At 38.2% G+C, this 15,221-nt stretch overlaps 2 protein-coding genes across 3 annotated transcripts; one reads left to right on the plus strand and one right to left on the minus strand.

Annotated features, from left to right (window-relative positions):
• Positions 1-965: 965 nt before the first annotated feature.
• Positions 966-1,701, minus strand: LOC104418688 (LYR motif-containing protein At3g19508). Its single transcript, XM_010030099.2, has 2 exons — positions 1,432-1,701; positions 966-1,347 (listed from the first exon to the last, which is right to left on the minus strand). The coding sequence occupies exons 1-2, from the start codon at positions 1,624-1,626 to the stop codon at positions 1,294-1,296; spliced, it is 249 nt and encodes an 82-aa protein (XP_010028401.2). The 5' UTR covers positions 1,627-1,701; the 3' UTR covers positions 966-1,293.
• Positions 1,702-4,755: 3,054 nt separating this feature from the next.
• LOC104418689 (DNA repair protein REV1) lies at positions 4,756-14,900 on the plus strand. Of its 2 annotated transcripts, none has more exons than XM_039302261.1 (20): positions 4,756-5,087; positions 5,985-6,129; positions 6,352-6,467; positions 6,557-6,633; positions 6,872-7,374; positions 7,988-8,128; positions 8,305-8,437; positions 8,520-8,608; positions 8,714-8,764; positions 8,839-9,042; positions 9,883-10,002; positions 10,491-10,583; positions 11,126-11,185; positions 11,286-11,372; positions 11,511-11,594; positions 11,738-11,810; positions 11,904-11,972; positions 12,207-12,308; positions 12,876-13,333; positions 14,832-14,900. In XM_039302261.1, the coding sequence occupies exons 1-19, from the start codon at positions 4,825-4,827 to the stop codon at positions 13,247-13,249; spliced, it is 2,784 nt and encodes a 927-aa protein (XP_039158195.1). In that variant the 5' UTR covers positions 4,756-4,824; the 3' UTR covers positions 13,250-13,333; positions 14,832-14,900. The 2 variants fall into 2 exon arrangements, with proteins under 2 accessions (XP_039158195.1, XP_039158194.1); XM_039302260.1 differs by lacking the exon at positions 14,832-14,900 and adding an exon at positions 14,394-14,472.
• The last annotated feature ends 321 nt before the right edge of the window (positions 14,901-15,221 follow it).

The raw sequence follows: 15,221 nt of genomic DNA on the forward strand, positions 1-15,221 counted from the left end.
GATGATCCGGAAGCATGTAATATTTGCTTGACAGTGAGGGATACTACAACGCCCAATTTGGTAAGAGACTCAGTACTAATATAATCGCACTGAGCAGTTCACACAACATGGCAGCCACATTTTCAATTGCCTCTTAGATTCCAAAGAACCTTGTTGCAAAGTAACAACTCTAGAACCGTGGTCCTATATCTGCCCCAAAGAGAAGCGTGGTCCTATATCTGCCCCAGAGAGAAGCATGGTCCTATGAATTTCACAGTACAAAGCAAAACCCCATGCGTGATGTAGGAGAGAAGCAGCTGATGGAACTATTGCCTTAAGTCCAGAAATTAGTTAAGAGGATCGCTCCAACTCAAAGACTGAGAGAGAACTGATCCCCAAATATCACATTTCTAGCCCTCTTGCTCTGCATCTGTAATTGGCAAAATGCCTTCTAGCTGAATAAAAGCTCGATGAGCTTTGTCAAACTAAAGTCATCATGAAAATAAGTTCCATCTATAGTTCGTAGCCTCTAAAGAAAGAGGCAACACAATTACTGCTGATTACTGGTTTCAGCCACATTACAAAGTACCCCGTTTCACTTAGCATTCCAAAAGATCCTCATAGAAAGTAGTATGACCACATACAAAAGACAGCCACAAATGCTTCCGAAGTACCATAATTACCTTCGCCACTCCTCCCTCCAGTCTAGCAATTATCCAGAGCTCATAATGGCAAAGAAAGAAAAAGGCAAGGCAACACGAGAGACCCAATAATTGTGCATACATCAATCTAAAACCTACTGAACAGAAAGCTCGCGGAACACGGGGATTTTGCTTACTATGCTGCTTAGCCTGTAAGTGGCGTGTGCTCAATCAAGCAATAGATCACGAAACAGAGAACAACCATCTAGGCAAAGAGACATTGCAGTAGCAAGGAACAATTCCAAAACAAATGCAGCCAGAGAATAAAAGTTGTCAAGTAAGTCAGTTATGGAAGCTGGGATGGTGATTCTAGCAAATGAATTCTCGTCATTGTCAGCATTATTTCTTATCCTTGACATTGTAAATGAATTATTGACATTGCCAGCATTACTTTACCTAGCAAGCCCTAAAAAACCTGACAAAACTTCATCACGAGTATCAAAATTTGCATCCACCGAGGCATGACAACCCCGGATTTCCAAATTCGAACCTCACTCGGCTCTACCGACCACGAAACGCTACACGAACGCTCAAATGCCGCGTGCGCAAAGCATCGACCAACCCGCAGAAGAACACGGACTGGTTAGGTCAGGAAATGAACATACTCGATCCATCAACCGAGGCAGATCTCCTTGAGCCTATTCGCAGCAGATTCCTCCACCGAGTACTGCACTCAGAAGGACGGAGAATTAAGGATAACAGGACGAGCAGAACCCTAATCGAGAGAGAGAGAGAGAGAGAGAGCGCGTGCCTTGTTGAGGACCCAGATCGAGTGGTTGTAAGCACGGTGGAAGAGCTCGTCCAGGGCGCTGGGGTCGGCGGCGTCGGCGTCCCGGTAGTTGACGAAGTTCTCGCGGGCGTACTTGGCGTAGTAAGGCCTCGAGTCCTTGGGCAACCGCCGCACCAGCCTCAGCACCTCGCCGTACACCCTCAGCGCTTTCTCCATCGCCGTCTTGTCTTTCCCTCTTCCCCCGAAGAGCGGTCACGCCGACTCCGAGTTGCAGGCGCTTTCTTCCTGCCCTTCCCCGTTTGACTCGACGGGTTCCAGCGGAGGCTGGGCCTGAAAAGGCCCGAGAAGCTCTCGGGCCCGCCCGTTAATTAAGAACAACAAAGGGAATAATGATGCATATGATTTTTATACTTTGACCCGAAAATATAAAATTGGATTTGGGAGAGCTTTTGGGAAAAGTTTTTAAGGAAATGCAATTTTTTTTTATTTAAAGCGTTTGAGATCTTCTCTTCATCATGTCATAGCGCATGAATTAATTAATGTATTGTTTTAGGTGAAATTTCTAAGCCGAAAAATGATTTAGTTTATAATAAAACCCTTTTTCCCAAAATTGGATTTTTGAAAGGAATGAGCCATTTACAATGAAAATCTATGACAACTTTTAGATGTGGGGAAGAAATTGGGAAACATTCTCTAGATTCCTCCATCAAAGAATGGCCATCTTCCTAGAGAAACTAAACATGATCCATTCAAAAAACCTCGGCATGAAAAAGAAAGAATCAACAATGCCACACATCTCAACTTCAGCTCTCAATATCACTGAATGCAAGAGACATAGAGGGGAAGGGGGTGGAGCCAGGCGTGGGACTAGGCAACGTAATGGCAATGGCGAGGGCTTGGGTGGCAAGGATAATATTCACTAGAGAGGCAAGCTTCGGCAACCGATCAAAGAGGCAAGCTTTGGTGATTGAAGAGGCAAGCTTTGGCGACCAAAGATATAAGCTTTTAAGTGGTAAAGTGAGGTCTCAAGAAGAGTCAAGAAGAATAGAGGGGAAGGGAAAGGAAGCGACGTGGCATATTTGCTTGGAAAAAGAATAGTAGAAGATTAGGATTTTTATTTAAAAAAGGATTAAACTTGGAATTTTAATAAAATTTTGAGGGTAACAAAGGAATAACAATTTTTTTTTTTTTTTAAGATGCACGTGCCTTTGTGGCTTGTTATCGGAGAGGGCAAAAAAAAAATTTCATGTCTTGCAAAAGGCTATCATTTGTACAATAGGCCTTCAAAAAATTATGCCAAACACTACAAATTTGTCCCAAGGGACTTTGAATGCCCACAAATCTTTTGAAATGTCACTTGCAAACACAGCCATAATATAGTTCCTGAATTTTAAATATATCTAATGTGGTTCATGAATTTTTAAGCTCCATTTTGGAAAATTTTCCTATAAAACAATTGCTTTCATCACTTAAAAAATAAATGAACAAAATATATTTCAATTGTTCACAAAAATATTCAAACATAAATTATTATGGATAATTAAAATATTTTTATTGACTGATTACTTCTAATGGTAGAAGTAATTATTTTAGAAAATGTTCCCAAAATCCTTCACTTTTTACGAAACAAATAGAACCTTAATTTGTTAAATGTGATTGATGTAGTTGTAATATGAAAATGTTCAATATCATCTTTATATATGTAAATTCTATTAATTCAAAATCATAATAATATTGAACATTTTCATATAATTCATGTATTAATTTTTTTTTGAAATAAGGTATTAAATTGAATATGTACAAAAAATTCATGAATTATATTAAATAAATTAAAAACTCACGAACCATATTATGCATTAAGCTAAAATTCAAGTATCTTATTGAACAAATTAAAAATTTATAGATTATGTTACACGTTAAACCAAAATTCAATACTATTTGCATGATTTTTCCAAAAAAAAAATAAAAGAAAAAAAAATCAGTTTTTAAACGCTCTATAAAGAGAAATAATATTCCATTGCTCCTATCCTCAAATTCATTTGTTTATCCAATCTAGTCTTCATTGAAATAAGTTTCTATAGTATAATCAGGTTTAGAAGTGACATCTTCACCTGGGTTGACCACTAGGAAACCTAAAGCGTAAGGAACATGTTCATCATTGACTAGAACGGTTTCTAAATTAGCTACAATGAAGGGCCTCAATTTAGTTTTATGTGAAGTTTTTAATTACATAAGATGCTAGGCCGTAGCAAAGTTGGAAATGAAATGAAAGTTCAAGTAATTGTGTGGGTTTTAGGCAAGTGGAACTGTGTGTAATATTATTGTTACATTTAGGAATGGTCTTTCCCTCTTTTGAAAAGGAAGTCTTTTATGCTTTTTGTTTTTTTCTTTCAATCCATTCAGATTGGGTTAGTGCCAAGGGTGTGTAAAAGAACCGGGACTCGTTTGGACTACTTGGGAACCGGACCCGAGTCGCCCGAAATCGATGGTTCTTGAGGAACCTGGTTCGGTTATTGGTTCTAATTTATGGAACTGATGGGTATTGGTTCGGTTCTCGATTCATGGGCGGATCCGCCCCATTCCGATTGGACCAATTATATTACAATAATATATTGGTTTTTAATATTAAAATAAAATTTGAATTTACTAATTAGCAAATTTAAATTTTAGGGCTCCATCTCCTCTCATGGTTTTTATGTTTTAATAAGAATTTAGTAAAGTGTGTAAGCTCCTTTCAACAACTCAATAAATGGCTCATTCAAAGGATCTTGAGGAAAATATGATCTACATATGACAATCATCCATAATTTTAAACTTAAAATCTTGAACTTAAAGAATGTTTTAGATTTCAACTTAAATGATTAAAAAATAGGAAAAAAACCTATTTATCTTATTTGGTAGTGTTTTCCAATAAAATAAAGAAAAATGGTACTCTTAATTAAAGCGGTTCGATTTAAAGAAAAATATTACTCAATATGAAAAGTACTCACAAAGTGGAATTTGGAAAATGATATTATTATTGGTCAAATACTTAAATTTAATGTTCACAAACTTATTTTGGTTCTCGGATGGATCCATGCAATAATGGGTGATTCTCAGTTTCAATTTTTTGAAATCGGTCCTTAGCAGATGGTTCTCGGTTTTAGGTTGGGAACCGCCTTTCATTCAATCCATTCTAGATTGGGTTAGTGCCATCAGCTAGTTCATGAGTTTTTAATTTGCTTGATTTTTCCAAAAAAATGAAAAAGAGAACCAACCATCGTCGGTTGACCATCCCTGTACAAAATACTTTGCCCTATAAATAACGCCACCCGCCATTTGCTGCTTCATTTGAAATCACGTCACAGGGCTGAAATTCTCCCCTCCTCCTTTCGAAGCTTTCTCGGCAATCTTCCGAATACCTCGAGGGAGACGATGAGCTCCAACACGACTCCGCCGTCTCGGCCTCCGAATTCCGGCGACAGGTCGAAGCGAAGCCGCGACGATTCCGCCGCCTCGACGAACCCTTGGAGCCGCAGCGACAGCGGCGGCCGAGGGACCGACAGGAGGGCGACGAGGACGGCGAAGAAGGAGAAGAAGGACAGCAAGCAGAAAACCTTGGGCATGGCCTGGGGCGCCAATTCCCTCTCCTCCTCGCGATCCCCCTTCCGCAATTCTCCTTTCTCCAATTTCGGCAGGTCAGTCTCGTGAACAAGCAGCGCAAAATGGACAAGATTTCGTTGACGCCGGCGTGTGCTTCGGTGATGTTGTGCGCACGTCCCTCATGTGCCATTTTATCTGTATACTTGTCGAATTCTCGGAGGGACTGGAGGATGTTGATTAGGTTAGGCTAGACGTGGCGGCGTTGCAGTCTATCGAATAAACAGAGGAGTATCTACAAGTTGTAGAATTTAGGGCTTCTGAACATTCGAGGTGCATTGCTCTGGTAAATTTAACATTCTTGGTCTTTTGTCACCACATTTTGGACACTTAAAGATCTCGGAGAATGCTGAGGCCGATTTCATTGAATAGCTATACGGAAGTCATAAGACCTTTTGAACAGGCTATAATCTTTCAACCATAAAGTAAAACAAGAAAGAAAGATTGTCGAAGCACAAATGTTATATCAGTAACTTTTGCGAATGAATGTCCAAATTTATCTGGTTCCACAGTAAGTAGCGGTCTTTGCTAAATCAGGGCATGACACCTGGTTGTGCACCTTGAAGAGAATAACTGAACAAGGCTTTTTAAGTTCCCATCTATCTTTTTTTTTTGTTTTTTCCCCAAAAAAATTGGAGTGTATACAACTAGTGTAATGAAGACCTTACATGAGTGGTCCGATTCACCATTAATTTAAGGGTTTTAACTTTCCACTCTTTCACTAACCATCAAGTCATCGATGAATTAGGCCACTCGTGGAAAACCTTTTTCTGCAGTCAATGTATGCTATAATTACCTTTTTATCCGTAGACTTTGACAGTTTTTTATACATGTTTGCTGCCTTGCATATAATTATTTTCACTTGACCAGAATAAGTTTGTGAACATTAAAATTAAGGACCCTTTGTATTGAGGTTTCTGAAAATTTGTGTGTAGTTACATGGTCGAGAAGAATAGGAAACTTCAGGAGCAGTTCCGTACAGAAGCTTCAACTTCTTCTCACAGTGATTCTAGTTCTTTGAAAGCTATATTTCATGGAGTTTCTATTTTCGTGGATGGTTTCACTGTTCCTTCCAGTCAGGTCTGATTTCTGAACTTCATCATCAGTTTTTCTATTTCATGGTTTTCCTTTACTCAGGCCCTTGGAAATCTAGAATTATAATTTGATTAAGAGGTGGATATATCTCAGCAGTTGGTCTCCATACGGGGGAATCTTCTCTCTTCTCAGTTAACATTTGAAGTAAATATTAAATGTGTCAACTATTCAGATGTTGGTACTGTCATTTATTTGGAGCTTTATTAGGAATTGCGAGGCTATATGTTGAAGTATGGTGGAAGATTTGAGAACTACTTCTCCAGGCATCGTGTTACACATATCATTTGCAGTAACCTTCCTGACAGTAAAATAAAGAATTTGAGGTAGCTCCTCCATATCGTAGTCTCTTCTTATGCCATATGGTGGAGAGGATTTTTTACCCATATAACTGCTATATTCTGTTGCAAATCAGGTCCTTCAGCGGTGGACTTCCAGTTGTGAAACCAAAGTGGATTGTGGATTCTCTTGCGGCTAATAAACTTTTAAGTTGTAAGTGTTTGACCAGCGGCATTGAGTTGTCTTTATATGCAATTCTCTTAGTTGCGGAGCATGGCATGTATGTCGTTGCATTAATTGCGGGGATCTGGTTGTGGGTTCAGCTCAGATCACTCTTTTCACTGTTTTATTTGTTGCCCAGTTAGCAGCTTCTCACAAAAATCTTTTTAAAAAATCTTATTGCATCATATTTTTCATTTTCTAGACTTAAGTGTATCTGCTTATGCTGCAGGGCTTCCTTACCAGCTCGACCAGCTAGCAGATAATCAGCCAAAGTTGTCATCATTCTTTGCTACTAAAGATGGCTTGCTGTCTAACGATGGTTTGACCGATATAGTTTGTCAGTTGCATGATATTGGGGATTCATCTTCAAAAGGTCGGACTGCGAAGGACATTAATTCGTCTGAAGTGGGTCAATCAACAGAATACGGAAGTCCACTCAGTGAAGAGTTAGGCCAGGAGAATGCAGATGTTTCGGTGATTACTGAATTGATTAATTGCACCAAAGAATGTCCAGGAAGTTGTAGGACCGAACAAATTGACATGGATAAAGAAGAAATGGGAATACTTAGGGAAGAACTTAAAGACAGTCTTAGTGAGCCTACTACTTCAGCTGGCAATCACCCCTCAGACAGAACAAGAACAAGGAGTTTACCAACTTCTGCAGTCACGAAACATCCTAGTATGGGCCATTCAACTGCAGAGGATCCCAGCTTTGTAGAGAATTATTTCAAGGTGTTGTTTTAGGTGCTCTGTTGTCTTACTATTTTCACGCCGCACCTTTTTTCAAAATCATACCCAGTTCATTGTTTTTGTGGATTGGCTTGACTTTTAGCTTGCATTCCTCTTCTAATCTTTTGGCCCTTTCTTTGGCAAAGAGTGATACTTGCAAAGTCATAGAAGATGCCCAAATCTGGTTGCATTCAGTAATTTTTGTCTGAAATATATAGAAAGTATATTTTTCAATGCTTGTGTCCACACCATTACATCGTGGTGCTTTGCCTTCTTTGTGACTATTTCTCAGTTATTCGAGTTGTTTTGAAAGCAATTTCAGCTGAATTCATTGCCCATGTCCATTGTCACAAACACAGTTATTTCCAGATCACTGCTGTTATATATTTGTTAAATTAAGGTCTCATAAAATTCTGCTCAATAAAGATCTTGATTTTAGTGAACTGTCTTCAAGTATAATAAAAAACTCAATTTTCTGATCCTGCTGTTTGCAGAACCATCAATTATTGTTTGCTTTTTATTTCTGTTTGAGCAATTTTTTGATTGGTTATGTCTACTGCCTAATTTGGCCAGTGAACTCTTTTGATTATCACATAATTGCTATTTGGTGTTTCAGAATTCGAGATTGCATTTCATAGGAACATGGAGACATAGGTATCGCAAGCGGTTTCCTAGTTCTCTTAACCAGGTTAAGTGTGCAATTAATCTTAAAGCATCAGATGATTCTAAAAAGGCACGCGTCATCCATGTTGACATGGTAATTTTCTTTTCTGTAGCTCTAGAAGCATTTTTCATCTTATTGGAGATGCAATGATTTCACCTAGTTGAGATGGTGGTTCTCTGGACAGTTTATGCAGATTCCTTTTATATAATTGTTTCTCTTTAGTACATATAGCAATCAAGCATGCCAATGATCATCTTGTGCTGTGTCAGGATTGCTTCTTCGTTTCAGTTGTCATCCGGAACCTTCCCGAATTACATGATAAACCAGTGGCTATATGCCACTCAGACAATCCAAAAGGCACTGCTGAAATTTCATCCGCAAACTACCCTGCTCGAGACTATGGTCTGTATTTCCTTATTTCTCTTAACCATTCACGGAATTTCTGTTACATTTTTATTTGAGTGCTGAACCTCGTTTTCAAAAGGAATTAGGGCCGGTATGTTTGTCCGAGATGCCAAAGCATGTTGTCCTCATCTCGTCATTTTTCCATACAACTTTGAAGCTTACACAGAGGTAAGTCACCCTCGTTTCATTAATTATGCTTTTGTGAAGGCTTAGAGATGAAGTCCCTTTAGTTTGTGTAATTTTTGTTTGGACCTCATTTTTGGCAATTTTCAGGTGGCTGATCACTTCTACAGTATATTGCATAAGCACTGCACAACAGTACAGGTTTGACTCATGGCAGCTTCTATTTATGAATTCCGTTAAAGTAATTCCGGTATTTACTGCAACTGGTTTTGCAGGCAGTGAGCTGTGACGAAGCATTTTTAGATGTCACTGATTCGGAAGTGCAAGATCCTCAGCTTCTGGCTTCTATAATAAGAAAAGAGGTTTTTGAGACCACTGGTTGCACTGCGAGCGCTGGTATATCTGGGAACATGCTAATGGCTCGCCTAGCTACCAAGACTGCTAAGCCAAATGGTCAGTGCTACATCCCCTTAGAAAAGGTACAGTTTGATTAATAAGGAGGGTTTTTGGTTTGCGGATATGCTTGCCTATTTTAATTATCTGTCAAGTGCATGTTGTCATTCTCCATTCTTCTATATTATGTTCTCTACGAAGTTCATCTTTTCAGAAACCTCATTTAATTTGAAAGCCTTACATAATGGAAATTACTTTCAACTATTTAGACTTTGGTCGACAATTTAAAGGGCACGGGGCATTTGTGGCAAGTATAACTCACGTTTCACATGTAGTGCATTATGTATAAATGTGAGTTTTTTCTTTGAAAGATCTTAATTTATTATGTATGATTCTTTTTAACAACTCGTGGTCTCTTTAGAGTTGTACTTTGGTGGCATAAGATGTTGAAATGCTACATTTTGGCGGCACGAGATGTTCAATGCTTGAATTAGTTGTAGTTCAATTATAATCCCATGAGAACTTTGTCATCAGGATTTTTTTACTTGGCATACGTAGCTGTTGTTTTCTGGGGCAATCTTTCTGCCTAAGTGTAAATCATGCTATATGTTTTTGCAATCATGTTATTGTCTCTGTAAATCTTGCAACTCGTGATCACATGTTTCAGAAAAAGTGAATTTGTGGTCTAAACAGTAACTTCAAGACATTGATAGAATTGTTTGTGATCCTGATGATATCGCACATTTGAGGTGCTGTCTGTTTCATATTATGGATGAGTTTGCTTTTTTTGGTGTTGAACAAATAAGTGCTTCTTAGCTAAGCCTCTATCTTCTATATCGGTTTCTTGTCATTATTTCTGTTGCTGTTTGTCCATTTATGTTGATATTCTGGAAGATTTTTCCATAAAAACTGGCTGAATATTTCAGGTGGATGAATATTTGTGCAAGCTTCCTATAAATGCACTTCCTGGGATAGGGTATGTTCTAGAGGATAAATTGAAGAAGCAAAATATTTGGACTTGTGGACAGCTGCGTATGGTGTCGAAGGTCTTATCTTTTGAACTGCTTCAAGCTCTTTTTAATTTTATTAAAGTACAAGTTAAAACAAAATTGCTGACAACTGATGCAACAAAGCGAATACATAGGGTTAGTTAACCACAGTGATACCTCTTCCCTTACTCTGGCAACCTTTCCTTTTGTATATTAGGAAAATAAGAGGACCAGCACCCACTTGTCACAACACCAGACACTTACTTGACTGATCCCAGATGTAAAGACCTGTTAAACTTGCAGATGTATTTTCCACATCCATCATGATTTCTGATACATTTACTTGGCTAGATGAACTACTAAGAATACAGAAAATACGCGATTTCATATATTTGACAGGAACATTTTATCAAAGTATCCTTCTGGTAATCTAAACCGCTTTCCAAACTATCGATGCTAAATGTTTGACATACAATTGCGCTGACACCATAGCCTTCAAGTTATATGGATAGTCTTGCTTTTTACAAAATCTCTTTGCACTATAGGAATCTCTTCAGAGGGATTTCGGTGCAAAAACAGGGGAGATGTTGTGGAATTACAGTAGAGGGGTGGACAACAGGATGGTTGGCACAATTCAGGTTCACCCAGTGTAATTTATTCACTAAAGTATTCATCGTATCTTGCCTTGCTTGTAGTTTCTGGTCCATATAATTTGATTTGTCCATGCATTAATTCTTGCTTGTACCTTGCAGCTAAAGCACCTGTGATGTCTAAATAGAGGCCATTCTATGCTAATTTTAAACCAAAAGTGACCAATTAAACTAATCTGTACCTCAATTAGTTGGCTTGCCACCCATTCCTTACCAGAGTTCTTTTCTCATTTTGGCCCTGAATCATTGGCGGGAATTTACTGGATGCTTTCATTTTATCTGTTGTATTATGATAGTTTGGTATCCTTGCGGTCTGTGCTGGGTTATGGAGTCTCAAACTAAAATTTCCTTAAAATAAAGCCTATATTATGCTGAACAGGCTTTGTGATCTTTCTCTTCTGGCAAGAGTATCAGTTCCATTATATATTCAAGTGTCCAGCATTGTCAGTCTTGTTTAGATCAGTCTTTCTGTCTTTACCTTTGATTAGTGAAGTTGTGTTATCTTTGATATTCTTATTTCTAATTTGCAGGAGAGCAAGTCAATTGGTGCTGAAGTTAATTGGGGTGTGAGGTTCAAGGATGCAAAAGATGTTGGTTTCTCGATTATATTACAGAAGCTTCATCATTATTTCTTGTGTTCCTTTTATTGGAAAGCAATGCTGACTGACAAATTGGTTTATGCTGTTCCAGAGCAAATTGTTTCTTGTAAACCTCTGTAAAGAAGTGCATTTGAGGTTGCAGGGATGTGGAGTTCATGGGCGAAAGTTTACTCTTAAGGTATTCTAGCTAACTCTAGTCTACCTTGAATGCAAATTAACAGGCATCAGCTTTTTGGCCAAGAAAAAAAATGATCCAGCCTTCATTTGCTTTGTTATATCTCATAAAATGGACATACTGTGTGTTACTTTGACATAGATTAAAAAGAGAAGGAAGGATGCTGGGGAGCCTGCAAAATACATGGGTTGTGGAGATTGTGAAAACCTCAGCCACACAATAACGGTATCATGGGGCCAACGCCATTTCATGCACCTTCTTGCTATAAGAAGATATTTGTCTGCATGCAAAGTTCTCTGGTTTTCTACTTTTAGTTTCAGATGTTTCGCTTCAAAGAAAGGTTATGATTCCATTGATATCGGCTACAGGTTCCAGTTGCTACAGATGATGTAGATGTTATTCAGAGGATAACAATGCAGCTCTTTGGATCATTTAATATAGGTGGATCATGCCTCCTTGGGTTGACATAACATCCTTCTCGAATTTCTTTGAGTATTAGGATTGATCTGCTTTGATTTTTCTAATTTCATATAGACGTGAAGGAGATCCGTGGGGTTGGCCTGCAAGTTTCCCGCCTTGAAAGTGTGGAAGCTTCTAAACAAGGTTAACTTAAAAATGCCTGCACAAGCTTCTGTTGCCCCTACTGTCATAAAAATTATAATTTGAAGAAAGCTTTTCGTTGATGAACTTTTTAAATTTTGTTTTGTGATCTTTTTTGTGCCTCAAACTTGTATACGTAGTACATACATCCAACCACATGGATGCATATCGTTGCAATGTTAGTTCTTTCATTATTTCGGTCTTCAAGTTTTCAGTGCCTTTGTGTTTTCCCTGAAGGACTCGAAAGAAATCTCTTGAAGTCATGGCTTGCCTCTACCTCTGCAAATCAAGTTGAACAATGCGACACCAACAGTGTGGTGAAAGAGACGATTGACATAGGTGACCATCCTTTCTTTTTCTTTTTCCTTTGAAACTTCTAGAAGTAGTGTTTCTTTGTCGTGCTGGACAGAATGAGCAGCATTTCTGACTTCTATGATGGAACATTTGTTTTGTCTAGTTTCCCTGTATCACATTTTTGTCCCCAGAAAATATAAGATAAATGGTGGCTAATTAGAGATGGATCATTGGTTACACATGGTGAAAAAGAAAATGTCTTTGTGAATTTGTTTGTTTGAAATTTTCTGCATGTCGTTCATAAATTAGAAAATACTGCCTGTAATCCATTTTCTCTTTTCTTCTGCCATATATTATTCACGTTCTTTTTTTATGGTAAGTTATCAGAAGTTGAATTCCTTGTGTAGTTACTTTTCTTATGATAGAAGTTACTGTAGTTTCTCTCGAATTGCATATTTCAGTTTATGTTTACCAGAAGAAGTGTTTTCACATTCCTTTGCGTCTCTTCTCATAATTAAGTTTAATTACACTACCATTCTTATTATTTGGGAAGTTACCTGTGACATGTTTCTTGGTTTTGTATATGGTGATTTCTGATTGTCATTGTGGCAGGTTTAGAGGGCCAGAAAGTGGATGGGGCTTCGAGTGATATGTTTCCTCACTTAGCTCAGAATTCCAATCAAGTAGATGACAGTCCATCAGATTGCAAAGCTTCTTTGGATCAGTCTATCACACGACCAGCTTTATGTCATCTGGATATTGGAGTCATAAAGTCACTCCCACCAGAAGTCTTTTCTGAATTAAATGATGCTTATGGAGGGAAATTAGTTGCATTTGTTTCTAAGGGCAAGGGCAAGTCTAACAGCAAAGGCGATGGGGAAGTCTCTGGGAGTTCTCCATCCATGCATTCACAGCAAGTAGTAAAAGGTTGGTGCTTTTCACTCATAAATTTATCGCTTGCTACTTTTAGTCTGGCTACTAACTAGCTTTTGCAAGAAGGTGCGAGGGATAGAACAGAGGTGTACTTTTCTGGTACCAATCATGCGGACAGATTTCAACAAGATAAACAGGTAAATAGATTCTGGATTTGTATGATGTAGGATGTGTAGCTTCGTTTTTCTGGCTATTCAACAGTTTCTGGACTGGCTTTTTAATGAATAATTGCCCCATGCTTTGGGTTAAAAGACTTTGGATAATTCTGAAGCTGCATTACTACTCATCAAAGTGATTCTTAATTCTGTGAGGGAAGATAGTTTTCCCAGACTTATCAAAAGTGCATCATATAAGATATCTATTTTTTAGTTGGAACAAGCTTTTGGCCTAATTTTATGATTTTCCTTGGAGTTCCTTTACTCGTTGACTACAAGAAAACAGAAATTGCAGACTTTTTGTGAAGTGCAGAGATCAGTTCTTTGGTGTTCAGGGTTGCTTCTCTGTATTTTTAGTTTCAATCTATGTGTAGTCTGAAGTTAAACTGCCGCTTTTTGCATCTTGAATGTTCATTGCTTAATCAAATAATAATCTTAAAATATGAGAATATCACAGGTTAACTATCCTATTTTCAGGTGGTGAGCTCCTTTTCAGAGCATAAAAATTAAAAATGTAGCGTCCAACAGTTAGAACCAGTTGACAATGAGTACACATCTATATGTGCGATGCACTTTTATTCAACTTGCAATTGTGAAGCCAATTTCTGTGATAGTGAAAGTAATCCCTTCTAGTCTTATTTGTGGTCGATGGAAATACACATGTGGATAAAAGTTCCAAAAAGAATGACAGTTTACTTCAACTGGAAAAATAAAGCTGCTGAAGGAATCTAATCATTTTTACATTCTCCCCAAAGTTGAGGAGAAGGTACCTGTTATAAAGGGGCCTAAATGAATGACCCCAGGCAAATGGTTAAATGCACGCTTACTGACTTTACTAAACCAACTAACCCTATGCCTTACATACCTTATATAACATGTGGTACACCCATCCCTATTGCTATGTCATGACCATAATATACCCTGATATTGGTAGTTTATTGCTGTAACTAGTTGCTACTGGATTTTTGAGGTAAGCTGAAATAATATTCTGTCTTCTCCTTTTCTCATTGTCTTCGTTGTTTTTTTGGCTTACTATTCCTAGACCAAGAAGCCTGTTATTCAGGAAACAGACCTTTTATGTGTGTCTAAACCAAGCTACTCTAATACGGGGGCTTCAGTGCCCCGTCTTACAAAGACAGACGTGATGCCATTATCTCTGAGTCAAGTAGACTGCTCTGTGCTGCAAGAGTTGCCTGAAGAGTTACGAGATAACATTCTCCAGCAACTTCCTGCCCACAGAAGCCAAGATGTCTCTTTAATTGCTCACTTCAGTGGAAGTGCAGATATATGCCAGGATAACTCAAATACCAAGAGTCCGGACAAAAGTTCAGAGTCAGTTCTGAGGAAGACTGAACTTTGGATAGGATATCCTCCATGCTGGGTTGATAGATTCCTAATCAGCAATTGCTTGATATTGAATAGCTTGGCTGAGACATATCAAAGATCAGGAGCGCCTGAAAAATTGTCATCCGTTCTGCAGAGGTTTATTTCTCAAATTCCATCCCATATGGATATGACCACTAATGATTGGAATGAAGCTACTAGCAGCTTGTCTGAGCTTCTGAAGCAGTACATTAAGTTGAAGATAGAATGGGACATTGAAGAGGTCTATATTTGCTTTCGCCATATTAGAAGGTATCCATACGCCCAATTTAGGATTCTTTTTGCCTTTCAAAATTTGTTTTCCATAAATTGTCTGTTCCTATAATAGAAAAATATACGATAAAACAGCATAGCAACAAACCTTGTTCTCAGGTTTGAAGCAAGTAGTTATTTGTTCTGTTTTCTCAATGTACTTTTATTCTCAATATTGTTGGAGTTGAGGATGTTGAATGCTATCAGCATGGCTGTATGGAATCTAATCTAAATC

Source organism: Eucalyptus grandis, chromosome 9, assembly GCF_016545825.1.
Source record: "Eucalyptus grandis isolate ANBG69807.140 chromosome 9, ASM1654582v1, whole genome shotgun sequence".
In the NCBI taxonomy this organism is placed as follows: domain Eukaryota; kingdom Viridiplantae; phylum Streptophyta; class Magnoliopsida; order Myrtales; family Myrtaceae; genus Eucalyptus; species Eucalyptus grandis.

Bases quoted from the DNA above. Each gene is read 5' to 3' on its own strand.
- LOC104418689 (XM_039302261.1), top strand. From the start codon at position 4,825: ATGAGCTCCAACACGACTCCGCCGTCTCGGCCTCCGAATTCCGGCGAC. The intron at 8,438-8,519 runs GTCTGTATTTCC...CGTTTTCAAAAG, and splicing joins CTACCCTGCTCGAGACTATG to GAATTAGGGCCGGTATGTTT. The intron at 10,584-11,125 runs GTTCACCCAGTG...TCTAATTTGCAG, and splicing joins GGATGGTTGGCACAATTCAG to GAGAGCAAGTCAATTGGTGC.
- LOC104418688 (XM_010030099.2), bottom strand. From the start codon at position 1,626: ATGGAGAAAGCGCTGAGGGTGTACGGCGAGGTGCTGAGGCTGGTGCGG. The intron at 1,348-1,431 runs GCACGCGCTCTC...TTCTGAGTGCAG, and splicing joins CGATCTGGGTCCTCAACAAG to TACTCGGTGGAGGAATCTGC.